At 35.6% G+C, this 17,248-nt stretch overlaps 1 protein-coding gene across 6 annotated transcripts in view; it reads right to left on the bottom strand.

Annotated features, from left to right (window-relative positions):
* Znf385b (zinc finger protein 385B) overlaps positions 1-17,248 on the bottom strand; it is a 358,632-nt gene that overhangs the window by 92,821 nt on the left and 248,563 nt on the right. The window contains exon 1 of one of the 6 annotated variants that reach the window (XM_076865709.2): positions 8,905-9,071. The exons of the other annotated variants lie outside the window; for them this stretch is intronic. Within the exon in view, the coding sequence (XP_076721824.1) occupies positions 8,905-8,968 (64 nt within the window). The 5' untranslated portion in view covers positions 8,969-9,071. Of the gene's footprint in view, positions 1-8,904; positions 9,072-17,248 lie in introns of those variants that run through there. 6 annotated transcript variants of the gene reach the window in all.

The raw sequence follows: 17,248 nt of genomic DNA, 5'->3' as shown, positions 1-17,248 counted from the left end.
CAACTGTAAAACTGAAAACACTCCAGTTATATAGACACATTCTCCAGTTGTAGACAGAAGCATTTTGCCACCAAACTAAGGGATTAAAATGTTGAACCTACCTACAAACAGGAATAGTTTACAGCTGGGAATTAGTTAAAATTCTTATTTGACCTTAATTTTAGTGTCTGATACTGAAATGGCTTAAATATATAAGTTTTTTAATGTTTTATAAGAAATTATAGAATATATATATCTAAGAATAACCCTCCCCAAATAATAGTATTATTTAATTCAAACAATACTTATGAGGACCAACAGGTATAGAGCTGACAGCTACAGAGATTATAAACTGAGTCAGAATTTTTTTTTTTAAAACAATGGGGTTTTTTAGCTATAGATGAACACAATACCCTTATTCAATTTATTTATTTTTATGTGGTACTGAGAATTGAACCCATTGCCTCACATGTGCTAAGCAAATGCTCATCACTGAGCTACAACACCAGACCATTTATTTTCCTTTTTAGAGAGTATACTACTACCATTTAATGAGATTCTACTGAATGCTAGATACTGTGCTAAGTGAATTTGTCCTGCATTTTATTAAGTTATACTACAATTTATAAAGGTTGTATTATTTCATTTTAGAGATGAGAAAGGTGTGACTTAGAGAGATTAAGATCACATAGTAAGTGATAGAGTCTAGGTCCAAACTTCTGCCCTTCTAAAGACCATGACATTATTCCATAAAATTGGTTATATATAAAGTTGTTACATAAAAAGATGCTCTCATCAGAACTGGGGATGTAGCTCAGTGATAGAGTACTTGCTTAGCATGTTCAAGGCCCTAGCTCTTTTATAAGAACTGAGGGGGAAAAAAGAAGTAAAGGGAAAGTTTACTTTTATATCTAATGTCACTGTGAACATCTAGTGATTTCGTCTCTGAATTTTGGAATGTAGAATCTGGCCTTCCTTCCTCCTTCCTGAGCTTCTGGGACAACCAGACCTCTGTGGCATTGGCTTTAGGCAGCACTGTTTTCCACACAAAGCATCAAATCAGGAGTCAGACAGCAGTGACCTGTAGGTCCCACTTTTATGTGTGACCTTGGACAAGTGATTTTACTTCTTTATACCTCTATTTTCTTTTCTACAAATTGGGGAAAATACAAGTACCTTTATCATAGGGGTGGTAGAATTATTTGATATTTTTCTATCAAAAGTGCTGAACTATGTGCTTGACACAGTTAAGTGTTGTATAGCTTCAGCTACTGTGGTTAATAACTACTCTTAGTTCTAGGACAATTTGTCATATCCCAGGAGGATATAATAGTTAAAATCATTAATACTGATCAGAAAAGACAGGGTATGTCAGGGGTTGTGTATTACCAATAAAATGTTAAAGAGGTCCAAGAGACAATGAAATTGCATTTGGTTGGAGGTTGGTTTCATCACGGTTTCCCTAGATAAGACCTTTCTTAAGATAAACTTGAGAAAAGGTTGGTGTTTTGAGAGGAGGCTATGGAAGAATGTTGGAGGGAACAGCATAAGCCAAAAGCACTCAGAAAACCCAACATATTCAAATTAAAACCTTGTTTAAGCTCTCAAGGTATTGTTAGGCTTTCTGGATTAGAAGGTAAAATAGTAAAGAGAAAAATAGAGTACTTTTGTGAACTTGGAGTAAGCAAACATTTCCTAAAAGGTGGTAATCATGAAAGAAAAAAATTAATGAATACATCCTATTGAGAACATGGGTGTGACACCTTCAAAGAAATAAAAAGGCAATCCAGATTGGGAGATGACATTTATTAAATATATATAGTATAAATTCAAGTCCTTTGTCTATTTAATATATACACACATATTATATACAACAGAATATACATGCATACAAAATATAAAGAATCTATCTAATCTGCGTGCGCAATAAAGAACTCCTACAAATTAGTAAGAAAAAAACACTAGAAAATATGGGCAAAAGTCTTGAACTGACACTTCACAGAAGTAGATATTAAAATGGCCAATAAACACACAACAGGTAATTAACTTCATACTGGGGACATGTGAATTACAACTAGAATGAGACATCACTACACAACCACAAGAATGTTTACAATGAAGCAAGACAGAGATTACCAAGTGTTGAAATGGATATTGAGCAACTAGAACTCTATACTGAATTGTAAATTATTGCAGCTATTATGAAAAATCATCTAGCAATATCTAAACACATACCCTATGACCCAGCAATTCAACTTTTAGGTATATGCCTAAATAAATACATTTCCTATGACTCAGCAATTCAACTTTTAGGTATATGTCTAACTGTATTAATTGTGCCGTACACTATGTACTATACAATGTTCATAAAAATACTAGTTTCAAACTGGAAATCAGCCAGTTAACCCATCAAAAGTAGAAAGAATAAATAATTTTGGCATTTTCACAGAATAAAATATTCACACAATAAAATGGAGCAATATGAGAACAAATGATTTATAATTACATGCAATAACAAATCTTGGGAACATAATGTTGAGAAAAAGAAAAGAAAAAGAACTACATGCTATATAATACATTTATATAAATATAAAGCCAGACAAATTAATCTCTGCTGTTAATAGTGGCTATCCTTTCAGAAAGAGTAGGATGGGTACAGGATGGAGTAAGTGGAAGGGAATGAGAGGGTCTTCTAGGGTACTGGAAATATTCTTTCCTTGATCTGGGGCCAGTTACATGGGGAATTGTGCAAATTCATTCAACCATACACTTAGGATATTTTTCTGTATGGGGTCAGTGCTATTAACATCAATGAAATGTTTTGACAAATTCAGGCAAACTTCTCCCATAAAAAGACCATATTCAACTACTGTCAAGTTATTATGGCTCATATGATGTTTGGATTTCTTTTTCTACCAGAAGCTTGACTTTGCTTAAAATAATTTGTGAGCAAATAAAATCCCCTCTAATGCTAAAGCTTCCTTACTGCATTCAGGAAGTGGAGAGAGGATACTGACAGAATCCAGTGATCCCAAAGACAAAACTATGTATCTGGAGAACTGAATCTACACAATCTTAACTTTTCTGCCTGAGTCTCCCTTGGGGCAACTCAGAGTCCCCTTCAAAGAGCTCCCACAGCAACCACCACTGTAGCAGCCTGGCAGAATGTTATGTTTAAAAAGAAATCTTTCTGAGTGCCACACTGAGGTTTATAAGCAATAATAAAGTGTTGTATCAAAAATGGCAGTGAAGCCACATCATGATAGATTTTAAGCCACAGTGTCCTTTGGGTCTGGTAGTAATACACCAGCTTTTATACAAAATGATGAATACTTCACTAAGATGGATTTTCAGATGCTGTGGCAATGTGAAATCACACAGCCAAGTGGTGATTCACTTACACCTGAACATCTGGCCCATATACGGGATTTCTTCCACTAAATGCTGCAAAAAAATGGGCAAACTTATTTACTAAGAGTACAAACTACAGTTTGTTTAACCATGGGAAAAGTAGTTGTTATCTTTTTTAAAAGCAGCATTGAAAAATATGAGAATTTCAGAATTTAAGTAAATTTAGATAGTTAAAACTGAATTTAAAATATTTCTGCTTTATTAAAGTTTCTCAACTTGTAACCCAATAGTGTTAAGCATGACCATGCAAGATAGGAAACTCGAAGAAGGCAAAACTGGGTCCTAACAAATGCTTTCTCAAGTTTTTCAGAGTAGTTTTTAATATACCTGACTTATCAAAAGAGAATGTCATGTGCTAGTTCCTAAATTACTAAGTCTTTAGAGAAGCCAGAATTATCTCCAGACAGGGCTTTACTAAAATTGTCTGAGGTCGAGACTGGATTGGGAGGTCACAGGAGCCTGACGAAATTTTCTGGCAGGAAGACCCAGGGAGATGGTCCTGGGCTACATTTGCCTGGTGACTCTTGTTAGTGGCATCAAGACCCTTACGTGAGGTCTGAAGCTTTCCTGTGACCAACAGAGAAACTATTTTCTCTCCCTTGACAACATGCTGGGGAACTAATAGCAGCACAGAGCTATGCCTTATTTTAGAAACCTTCCTAAAACCAGATTTTTCCTAGCAAAAGTGACAACTATGTTTAGGAATAAGTATAATTTAGGAATCTACCCTTTGTTTTTTTTTTTTTTTTAATGAATAAAATAAGATTAGGAGGGCTTATTTCACCATGGTACTGACTAGAGGTAGAACCAAACCTAAAGCCCACTGCCCAGGGACACTTTTTCGAATATTCAAGTTGGTGTAATCAAACATACACAAGAATCATAAGTTATGGATTACCACCTTTAAAAATTTAAGTAGATTAGTATCTGATCTGCTTTCTCTTTTAATTTTGAATAAAATTTAAAAGTACTTATTTTTAAGTAAGATTTTAATTTCAATATTTTTTAACATGAAAAACTGAAGAAATTCACTGAAATAAAACATAACATGGCCAAGAGTCACCATTTCTTTCTAGTTTAAAGGACAACAGAAAATCGATCGTGATTTTTGTTTTAAATAATTCTTTTAATATTCCCAATATCTGCCCCCCAAAAGAACGACAAAGTCCATTAAAACTATGCTTTTAACCATACTGTTTGGATCAACGTAACTAATCCTAATAGCTTTGTGGTAGGAGGCACATTCACATTTGTATCAGTGGTTTTTATAAGGAAGTATTATCAGAATTATATCAAAAGTGCTACCTAAAAAGACACATTTGTTCCAAAGCAGTGGAAAACTCCTTCCACTGGAGTGGATCAAAGCAATAGAACACTTTAGGCCTCTGGCTCTGTATTTAGGCCTCATCTCACACAAAGTGCCAGCCTGAATGGGGCTAGACATAGCAACCCCAGAGGTCAGTGCATCCAGCTGCTGCTATAAATTCTACCTTGAGGACACAAAAAATTTTTCCCCTAGTTTCGGAGAATTCAGTTTCTACATTCGATGTCTAGACTATTTGCATTGAAGAACCAAAAAGGGGATACAGGGAATAGTGGTTAATATGAATTATCCTTTTAAAAAGACCCCCCCACACACCTACCTAAAGCTTGCTCAATTTAAAGGAACACTGTTAATATTTGCTCTGCTAGTGCCCTCTACTCCTACCTTGGTAGAGAAAAAGGTTTCCCAGGCTTAAATATTAACTACACACTCTAAAGCTATTAAAAAACTGTTGCCATGTTAAAAAAAAAAAAAAAAAAAAAAAAGTAATAGGCTCCCAGAAAGTACACCTTAGGTATAAACACAAACAGTAAAAACTGCTGTAAAGCTTTGTATATATGTATCTCATGGGCACAATAATTATTATATTATATAGGGCATTCAGAAAAAATTCTAGTGGACTGTTATTTTCATAGTAGGCAAACACAGAAAGGCCACTCTTGGTCCTCCATCATCAAAGAAGCCACTTTTCCCTAGAAATAATAGTGGAGATGGCTCCCACATGGCAGCCAGGGCTGTTTTGTGAGCAACATGATACTCACTGTCCCATCCCTATGGAAACTTGGTGTGGGGTGCCTGACCAGGCCATGCCAAGGACAGGGTGCACATAGATTCTGAGTAATGAGGTGATATTGGGACTAAGGTGGGAAAATGGGTGAGGGAGACAGAAGAAAGAGTAGTGGTTTAGTTTTTCAGAGTAGATTATAATTAGCACCGAGTACTTATTTGGAATTTTCTAGTATTTTCTAAAAAGGTTTTCTTCCCTTTTGTCTTTTCATTGTATGGCAAAAGTATAAAAGAGCAAAAATAATATAAGCTGGAAAACCTAGTTACAGGCAGAATATTTCACTCCTTCAAACACAGGACCTAGGCAACTGGGAGGCAATGTGAGAAACATGGAGCATCCTTTAACCCAGGGGATGCTTCTACTCAGAAGGATCCTTAGGAGCTATTCAGCAGATGGAATCAGTGCCTGGCTTGGCTCCTTAGAACTCTGCCATTGTTTTGACATCCTAGGAATTGAGGCTACCTGTTTCCATCATGCAGGCAGCTCTGGGGCACTAGTGATATGCAAAGCAGCATCAGATAAGGCTCTTCAGTGAATACCCAAGGATTTTCTACACCAGAAGTGATTCATATAAATGATTGTTCCTGCACCTCTGTATCATGTTTACTTTTGTACCATTCTGCTGAATTTGTGCTAGGTTTTCTCTTATTGGGATTTCTTTTTCTTCTTCCTTAAAAAATATTCAATCTCATGAAAATAGAAGGGAGACTAAAATGTACATGAAAGGAATTCAAGAGAGGAAGGAGGGGAGGAATGTAATGGGGAATGAAATAGACCAAGTTATGTGCTTGTATGAATATGCCACAATGAGTAACCCACTATTCTGTATAATTACTATGTACCTACCAATAAAAAATTTCATTAAAATCATCAAAGGTTTTATTATTTGACTGTCAGGCTTCTTCTCTGTATGAGTCTTTACATGTACTAAAGAGTTTATTTTTATGTTGCATAAATTTAAGGTGAAGAGCAGAATAGGTAGGCAATTTAACATACCTATCATCTCACTTAAAATTTACCATAGTGTAACTTTTGTTGATTTTTAAAAATAAAAATGTTGATTTTTAAAAATAAATTCCACATGTAAGTGAGATCATGCAATGTTTTTCTGTGTCTGTTCTATTTCACTCAACATAATGTCCTCCAGTTTCATCAATCTTGTTTCAAATGGCAGGATCCTCTTCTAAAGCTGAATCATATTCCTTACATGGATTTTCTTTTGGACTTCACAAATGAGTCCTTCTTACCCTCTCAATGAACACCAAAAGTCAAAGCCATAATGAATTTTTCAAAAAAGGAATTCCACTGAAAGCAAAGGATTTAATCACAGCATTCATATTTTCCTTTTCAATGATTTATTTTAAAAGGCAGCAAAGGAATGGAAATTTTTTTAGACTACTTTTTTTTTTTTTTGACTCTTGGTCTCTTCTGGACTTCAAACAGCCTTTTAAACTGATTTTGCTTTTAAAAGACAGCAATGGAAAGTAAACAAGCATAGAAATGGAACTGGTGTTCAATGTATTTAACTTGACAAAGTGTATTTCCAGTTAAAAGAAATCCGAAGTTCCAAAATTTCACTATACATTTCCAAACTTTGATTAACATGTACCTCTGTCTCTCTTTCCCTAACATCCTCTTTCTCTTATTCCTCTCTCTCTCTCTCTCAATGTATTTTCTGCCTCTCCTCCCTTCTTTCTCTCATGCTCTCTGTGTGTGCCTGTCTCTCTTGATTCTTTGCTTCTGTCTTTCATTGTAACACTACTAAGGAACTAGAAAGCACTCAAAAAATTTGTCATTTACCTTGATTTAAGCTATATTGTATTAACTTTCTTTCATTATTTGCTTCTATAAATCAAAAGATGAAGAGCAAGATTGTGCAAGGATCAGGACAAGATGCAACAATTAAATTAGGTCACATCTCTGTTTATATCTGAAGTAGTCCTGTCAGTTGCAACAACTGTGGTTTGATCTTATATGTACTGCCACAATAGTATGTGCCAGATGCATGTGAGAGTAGGACAGGTTAGGAACTCAAATTTCCAGGTGTATTTTATAGAAATTCAGCATTGTGTCCTGGGCTAACCAAATGTTATATACCTTTTCAATGGAGAGCACAGGATGCTTCTATATATATATTAAGTAGCCTCCTTACACATATTTTATATATAATAAGTTGTCTTGTAAAATGTAACATGGCTTACAATCATCCTATATTTTTCTGATGTAGAAAATGATGCTCTGGGATAAATAATTCCACATAAAGCAAATATACAAAATGAAGGCAACAGCAGACACAGGTCTAGAAAAAAAGATTCTTCCAAAATTAGGTACCAACCTATTGTAATAACTACGCTGAGCAACAGTCTTGTCTGCCAAGAGTTTACACATCATAGAGTCACAAGGACTTTGGAAAAACTAATGTACTTTGGCTTTAACCTACTCATTTTTTGCAAGAGTTCACTGAACCCTCAGTGTTTACACCTACATCCACCAATGAAGCAGAATAAAAGGAGTCAATGTCTTTCAATATTTTCCAAACCACCTGAAATCCCAGTGGGAACTCTGAGATAAAAACATCTTCTCAGTGCCAAGAGTTTCTAAGTCCTTTCCTAACAGCAATGTTTACTCATGTTGTACAAATGGCAAAATTTAAAGGATAAGGATTTCTTAGATGAGAAAAACAAAGTGATAACATTAAAATAGGAATGAGAATTTCACAAGTATCTTTATATACATACAAAACACACTCGCCCTTTAACAGACACAATACTCCCTCTGGAGGAGCTAGACTTACCTGGTTTCCAGAGAGATTTCTATGCCCCAGGGTCTAAATAAACATGAAATCATTGAGTTTTGACTTGAACTAGATGAAACATTAAAGTCTGAAATGTGCCCATCATAAAAATCATATGACAAGAGTGTAAATCACCCACGTCACTCAGTTTTATTACAGGCTCCCAGCCACTATTCTGTCAATCTGAATGTGGATTCTTGGACATATACAATCATCAACTTAAATACACTTTACAAGAGAAGAAAAAAAGGAGAGGGATTTTAACATATTTGAATTAAATATAAATCTTATTTTTGCCTAGTACTTACTCAGAGAAAAACTTCAACAGAAAATAAATGGGAGCTCATAAAGACAAAAGGAAGTGAGAAATCAGTCACATCTTTATTATATTAAGCAGAGTGACTCAATAGTACAATTAAAATACAAACAAGTCAGAAAAATCAAAGTAATATTACAAAGGGGAGTCGTGAAATGAGCCAATTCCATTCTTCCTAATTTTGTTATTTTCCTCTTCTTTCTGAAACTGATTTGAACTATTTTATATTTCTGTCACATACTTCATGAAAAAGTTCCCTGAGGTGTAAATGCTGATCAGTCAGCAACGCTTACCTTCACTTTTAAGAATACAGTTCACGTTTCCTTCTGCATTCAAGCACTGTACGAGGTATTGCATTTAGAGATAAATAATTCCATCATTTCAACCTGGTGCTCCTGTGAAATGTGGCGCTAGGAAACAGCCAACCGGCAGTGTGTCTGAACAAATCATATGTCCTGTAATTGCTGCTTAGCTCTAATTACTATTGAAGATAGTGTTTGCAACTTGATTCCAGGGAGAGGGCAGGCTACCTTCTGACGACACTGCACCAAATATATCCTAAAAGACTGACAAGTTACTTTCTTTCATGTAATTTTTTCGTTTATCATCTCCTGGGTACTCAGAAATTACCACTTGTCATGGGAAAAGGGAAATCACAATATCGGACACCCATCTCTCTTACCAAACAACAAAATAATTCAGTTCCCTCAAAATATCTTTTTATTAACATAATATGGAAATTTCAGTATCATTTATATTTCAATGGTTGTTTTTCCCTTTCCCAGGTGGGCAATTAAATATTTTAAAATTTCTTTTAATCTCTAAAAGGAATGTTCTCAAAATGAACCTTGTTTATATTCTGTTAATATAGAATAGTTTATTTGCATACAATGAGACCTGAAAAATTATTTTTTCCTATGGATTTTTATTTTAAATAAAAATTCAAAGCATATAATTCAAAATACTAAAGCAGATGGCAATTTGGTATTGATTTGGAATTAATAGGAATTTGTTATTAATAGGAATGTTTATATATCTCAGCTCAAAAATCTAATTTCAGTTATATAGGAAATTATCATGTTGAAATTAGCAGTTATATAGGCTTGCAACTAAAATGAAAAAATTATTTACTCCCATATTTAACTAATATCACTTTACATTTAATGGTGTCTGACCATGTGATTAGAATAAAGATTATGATATGACCAGGTTACCCAGCATAGCTGTGACTAAATGGTTGTTTTGATGATTGTCATTGATACTGATGAGTTACTGGGCATCTGATTGAATGATAGAAACTTGAAATGACTGATGTTCACAAATGTCAGAAAGAATTTTGCACCTTTGATTGTGCAACTTTGTATATTTGCCAACCACAGCCAGCAAGTGCTTTAGAGACGTACAAAACAAATTACCCTTACCTTAATTCATATATTTGGTCTTTTTATGTCAGATTTGCACAGTAAATATCAGGGGCAGGTAAACCTAAGTGAATAATTAGATGCAGCAATCAAAGTGGTAATTATAACACCAGCTTTTAGAAATGGTGCATTTCCCCAGGCCCAATGAGCTCAGGTAAGTTATGAATAATAACATAATAGCATTCTAAATGGAACACAGTATGCTAGCTCTATACTTATTTTCCCCCAAATAATAACTGCACACTTCTTACTCACATCATATTTAGCTCTTCATGACTAAAATAAAATTAAAGTCATGTCTGTGGTTTTTCTTTTTTCTTTTTTTCCAATTAAATTTTCACCTATGATAGACTTCCCCTAAGAAACCTCTGCTTAGTGGAGGTAATGCTGATGCTTCCTGCAAAGTATTTTTCTGTCATGGAACTAGGCAAAGTGTTCTATTCCTTTTTGTCTGCTCTTAAATTGTGCCTAATTCTTGGAGTATTTTTCTAGAACATTTTCACATCTGGCACTCTAGTGCATCTTCAAGCTCCCTAATTCTTTATTTGTAGCTCTCATATATTCTTAATTCAATAGCTCACAAAGCATGGTCCTTAGACCAACTGCATCACTTGTAAGAAAAACGAATTCTCAGGTCTCACCCTAGATATTCAGAAGCACAAACTCTGGAGATACAGCCCAGGAATGTTTGTTTTAACAAGCCCCTTGGTGACTTGAAGCCTGTGGATGTTCAAGAACCGTCAGCCAATGGTGCATGTTTGTACTAAGAACAGAGGGAGAATGGAATAAGGAGCATTGAGCTTTTAAGGGGAAAACCATGGGAGAGGTCAAGGCTCAGCAGAAGGGTGGCATTTGTGGTCATATAAAGACGGGAAGAAATTGGATAGGAAGGAGGCACCAGGAATTCCCGACCCGGCTAACTCATCACCCACTTTAAGCCGTCACTCAATAAATCTCATCTTTCTTCAGTCATTCCATTCTTTAAAGAAAACTTACTTCATTCCTATTAACCTCTTAGCCTATCAACTACTCTCTCCTTTTCCTTCAATTTCAACTCATTTTAGAATAGCCTATACTTCCTTTAACTTTTTATTATTCTCTGGTTTCATAAATACCAATTTAGCTTCCAATTTTTCCAGCCTAAGAGAACTATGGTTTTAAAGGTCTTTTTAGTCTTCCTTGACCTGTGTACTATTGGTAGACTAAGATCCCACCATCTAAGTTGCCTATTTTCGAAGTCAACTTGTGTATTTTCAACCACTTTCTGAACCCTTCCCACCTTAACTTCAACTTGTATAAAATTAAAGAGGTTATCCTGGCCTCCCTCCCCAAATTCCCTCATCTTGCTCCCCAAGGATGTTTCTGTGGTAGAATTTATTTCACTGCCTGGCACCATGAGCCTTGTTACACAGACTCTAAAACTTGAAGCTGTATTTGCCTTATCCTTCTTCCAGTTTCCTCAATCACATCAGTTATCTTTAAGACATCTGTCACCTCCTTTTTCTTTTCTTACCCATCACTGAGGTCCACATTGGCTGGTCACTAACATAATCCTTTAATCATTGTATTCCTCCTATAATCAAATGAATTCTTAAGAACAGTTTGGATTGATCATTTTCCTATTTAAATGTCTTCCATGGCTCCTGTTAGTGAGTTACAGGCTCTGAAATCCAATACACCTTTTCAAATCTCTGCTCTTCTTGCTTACTAGCTGAGCAACATTACAAGAATTAATTGACTTAAGCCCCAATTTTCTCAGATAAGTAGGAATAAAACAGTAATCACATCTCCTGAGGAGACGAGAGGAAAATGCTTATAAATTCTTACCACAGTGCCTACAACACTGAAGGATTTAGTAAAACGACAAACATTATCATCGCCATAATCAAAGTCATCACCATAGAATCCAGTTCCAATGCCTCAGTTTAGCAATCACTGCCATCCTCAATTCAACTGGAAACCATTTCTCATTTATACTTTGTAAGGTTCGTTAAACAGGATTCTTCCTTAAGGGCAAGGATTCCCTCCCTCCCTCCCTTCCTTCCTTCCTTCCTTCCTACCTTCTTCCCTTCTTCCCGTCTCTGGCCCCTTAGGCAGTGCCTGACACCTGGTCTTTGCTCAAGAAGTGTTCTCTGCATTATGCACTAGCTGGTTCTTGTAGATATATAATTTAATAGTTCTATAATTTTGTTTATGTCACACCTCCAAGCATGCTTGTCTCTTTTGGTCCTCTTTTAAATTCTCTTCATTTTCATGTGGCATTTTAAATGCCATTTCTTCCAGGAAGGCTTCTCTCTTCCCTCATGAGAAAGTACCTTGCTTTCCTTTGAACTACAATCCATTGAATTTACACCGAAGACATTCGCTTGTGAATTATTGTGTCTGAGCCTTCTTCCTCAAGGAGCCCTAAGGTCTTTTGGATCAGGGGCTAGATTTGTTTCACTGATGTTTTTCAAATGCCTCACCCGGAGAAGGCACTCAATGAATGCGCTGAATGAATGAGTGAGGCCCAGGGAACAGATATATATATATATATATATATATATATATATATATATATATATATATATATATATATATATATTTTTTTTTTTTTTTCAGATCATAGGGGTTTTTTTTTTCTTTTTTTTTTATTAGCTACACATGACATTGGCAATTCATACATTTGAATCATTGGGGTATAATTTCTCATTTTTCTGATTGTACAGATTGCAGAATCATACTGGTCATAGAGTCACCTATATACATACAGCAATCATAATGTCTATTCTATTCTGCTGCCCTAGATCTATATTTTTATTGTAACAACCACATAGTTGCTTATTACTCAATTATTGGGGTTTTATTTCCCATTCATAATTATGGATTATTATCAAACTGTACATGGCTTGTGAGATTTACAGAAAAAGTTCAAGAGAACCCTTATAAATGGGATGTTCTGTTAACCTTGGTTTTAAAGTCTGTCTAGAACCCAAGCATTTTTCATAGAAACAAAGTCATATGTGGTCACTGGCTTCCTATAATAGTCCTCAGAAGTTCAATTAACCCATAGGATGACTGTATGAACAGAGGATAACACTAGAAATAGCATCTTAATGACATTACTATAAGGGGCCTTGAAAAGCAGTCACTATTCTTGATGAGTGTTTATGAAGATGCTCAGTCTTCTTTGCTATAATACCTTGGCTTTTGCTTTATTTTTTATATTTTAAAACATATTCAGAAAGCCAGAACCAGAAACCAGTTTTGTAGATTCAAATGATTACTTTTCGCTGGGCACAGTGGCACACACCTGAAATCTCAGTGGCTTGGGAGGCTAAGACAGGAGGATTGTGAGTTCAAAGCCAGCTCCCAAACCAAGTAAGGGGCTACGCAACTCAGTGAGACTCTGTAAATAAAATACGAAATAGGGCTGGGGATGTGGCTTAGTGATTGAGTGCCTCAGAGTTGGATCCCAGGTGCCAAAAAAAAAAAAAAAAGTTAATTTTATTGACAGGATGAATGTGATTTATGAGTGTGATGATAATAAATTATAAATTTAGAAAATGGAAGTCCTTTATAAAGTATATATATTTGAAATTTTTAGAAATCAGAAATCATTTCCTCCATATGATTCTAAATTTCATGTTCTTTGTCTATGTTCTGAATTAAGTTTTAATTGACTATGGCCTCTGATCTTTAGCTTTTCTTGGTTCATTTATCAGGAATCCCCTGGCAAATATATAATGACTTGTTGACAAACTTTTAATTACATTCATTATAGGGATCTGTTATTTTAAAGTAACTCTTGAGTGAGTAAATAATCCCTTTTTAATGGAAACGTGACTGCCATTCCAATGATCTGAAATTCAATTTTGGATTCTTACAAATTTACATATTTAAAGAAGTCTATAAACATATTATCTATGAAGAATATGTATTTTCACTGTCTTTTGCTTCCCCCTCATAGAACTAAACATGGCAAGCTGAAAAGTGATGTCCCTGGTTAAAAAGGCAACTGTATTTGGAGAACACTAATAGTATATCTGAGATAAGGGAATCTAATACAAAATTTAGTGTGAATTATTGGCACTGACATAAAGGTAGTATCCAAAAGGGCAGGGATCTTTTTTTTTTTTTTTTTTTTTTTTTGCAGGGGGGGTGGGGTACTAGGGATTGATTCAAGGGCACTCAACCACTGTTTTGTATTTTATTTAGATTTGCTTAGTGCTTCACTTTTGCTGAAGCTGGCTTTGAACTCAAGATCCTCTTTCCTTAGCCTCCTGAGCTGCTGTGATTATGGGACTATGCCACTGCACCTGGGTAGGGCAGGATCTTTGCTTTGTTCACTAATGTGTCCCAAGCACTTAGAGCCATACCTTGAACATGCTATGAGCTCAACAAACAAGTGCTGCATAAAAGGAGAGACCAACATAGGTTAAAATGGCTAGAGCAAGTGTGACTGAAGGCCTGACATGGGCAAAATCTCAGCAATGTGGTTCCCTGATTCTTCCTTTAGCTCTGCACCTACATCCTGACTATCAGCAAGTCCTGTTTCTACCTCCAGAGTAAAAATGAGAGTCTTTGTGTTTCTCTCTATATCACTGTCACATTGTAATTCCAGACAACATTTGTTTGGACTCTCTCTGATGGCATTTAACAGATCTTTGAGGACTGTTTATTTTCTCCTACACTTCGTTTTCCATATAGCAGCAAAGCAAGTTATTGAAAAATATAAATCGGACCGTGTCACTCCAGTGTAATGGCTTCCCAGTGTACTTCAAAGGAAATCAAACACTTACCTTGGCCTATAGTTACCACATGACTCAGCGTCTGCTCACTTCTACAATTATACCTACGACCAATTCTTCTCCCCATCTCCTGAGATCTCAGTTTGCTCTCTCTTTCCTGAACATGTCAAATTTCTTCCTCAAGGCTTTTTCTGTTCTCTAGCCATGGAGTTCTCTTCTAGTACAGTTGTGTCTCTATTCAGTTTTCACCTCCTGCTCTGCAAGATCTTTCTTCTATTAGATTATTATTCACTGTCTCCTCTAGAATATGGTCTCCATGAGGGAAATGGCTATTTTCTAGGTACACTATGTCAGTATCTGGAATAGTGCCAGGCCTATAGTAGGTACTCAGTATACATTCTGAATGAATGGATGGACATTACTACTTCTGTCTTTTCTAGTGTGAAGACACAATTTTAGCATCAATGGATTTGAAAGACTTCTTATATACTATCAGTACTATTTTCTTTTCCTCTCTTTATTGATTGCATTCAAAGTTGCTATAAAGTCAGTAACATTTAAGGTAAAAATGATATATAATGATATAAAAATGATATAAGGTAAAAAGATATATTTTATTATCATAGTAGGGGCTGACATACAGTTGGCTAAAAAATATTTGATATGAGACATGGTATTTATTTAATCCACCAAATACTTAGTATACATTTCCATTTATAGGTATGTGAGCATCCTCAGCCCCCTGAAGGGCTGATGTCAGGGGATTTGCTATGACAGCATAGAAGGAATGGCAGTGATCCTAGTTAGAGCTTTCTCAAGACAAATATAAGAATAGATTCTATATAAAACTCTATCCTAAATTAAGAGAGAGTTATTTTTAAAATCATCCAAAACACCTAAAGTAGAGTTTACTGGCCATCTTTACACATTTGTGTAAAAACTGTTGACTCTTACATCAATACTTATTGTGTGTCAACACTGTGCAAAGACTTTATACATGTTAATTCGCTGAATCTTCAAATTAACACAATAAGGAGAATTTGCTATTATCTTCATTCTCTAGGTAAGGAAACATAACACACAATGAAGGTATCTTGCCAAGGTCACAGAGAAGGCGAGGAGCAGAACTGGCTTCAAAAGTCACTTAGTTTGTCTGTTACTCCATACTTTAAATCCTAGCTAGATGGTCTTCCTAATAGAAGAAGGTACTATCTTTATACTTGTAGAATCTCTCTTGTCAACCATAACATGTAAGAAAAATTATAAAAAGAAAAATTACATATCAGATGTCATTTACTCCTAAATACACACATTTCTCTTGTAAACATTCTTAAGTAGTGTGTTCCTCATTCCCAAATAGAGGTTGGACACACTTAGCAGCAAGGAACTCATAAAGCAGTTCTAGATCATGTGGGAAATCATGAAGAAAATCAAATGCCAAATCTCACTGTGCCTTTAATATCACTGTGAAAACAGCATGATTTTCTAGGACACACTGTGAAGTCTGAGGTAATAAGACAGCATTTCTTAAAATGACCAAAAACCAAAGTGGATCTATAAATGTATTCCTGCCTCACCAAGAATGTTCTATTCTGACAGGTTTGAACAGGGGACACAGACCTCATTGTAACATAAAAGGTCTTCAAGTTTGCAAACCACAGTGATTTCTACACAGTATTGGGTAAGGCTATTTATGAAGAAAGGTCAATATTAGCTTATACTCAAGACAGAATCCAGTAAGACTCAGGATGAAGGGAAAACTACTGGAGACTGAAGTGGAACAAATTCTATACATGCATGAATATGTCAAAATGAATCCCACTATTATGTATAAATATAAAGCACACATAAAAGCATAAAATATATAGTCTCAGGTTGTTCCTGTCATTCCTATAAAGCTCAGTTTATTCCCCCATTTATTCCCTCTTTTTTAAAGAGATGAATCCACTATCTTATGAAAGGTGAATGAGTCAAGGAGGAGTCAAGTCTACCAAGCAGAGCCGGGCTTTGCAACCTGACCCCTACATAATAAATCTTTTGGGAAGCAGGTCTTCTTTTCCAAATGGGGCCTGTCTTCACTTTTCTCATGTGAGACTTGGCAAATGGGACACTATTTTGAATTTGACAGGCCACTTCTCTGCTCCTCAGCTGACAACTGTTTTATAAAACAGTTGTCAGCCGGAAACTTTTACTGGGGCACGTAGGGGATCAGGACTTTTGAATCATGTCCAGACAAGAAAGTTCATCAACCCGGAGCTCTTTATCCACCCAAGCCCATCCAAATGGCAGCATTTCACTCATGCAAGTCAGCCCAGCCCCAGGGGGACAGCACAGAACATGGGAGACGGCTATTAAGATCAATCTGGTTTAGGAAGTTCCTTTGTGAGAAGCTCTCAAGGAACAGAAATCTCTGTATTTTGGTGAACTATTCTTTTGGAAAGAAAAAGAATAAAAAGACTCCAGAAAGTCCTAGAGAAGAACTGTGA

Source organism: Callospermophilus lateralis, chromosome 9, assembly GCF_048772815.1.
Source record: "Callospermophilus lateralis isolate mCalLat2 chromosome 9, mCalLat2.hap1, whole genome shotgun sequence".
NCBI classification, from domain to species: Eukaryota; Metazoa; Chordata; class Mammalia; order Rodentia; family Sciuridae; genus Callospermophilus; species Callospermophilus lateralis.
The sequence above is the reverse complement of the archived record's forward strand: the minus strand, read 5'-3'. Positions and strand labels throughout refer to the sequence as shown.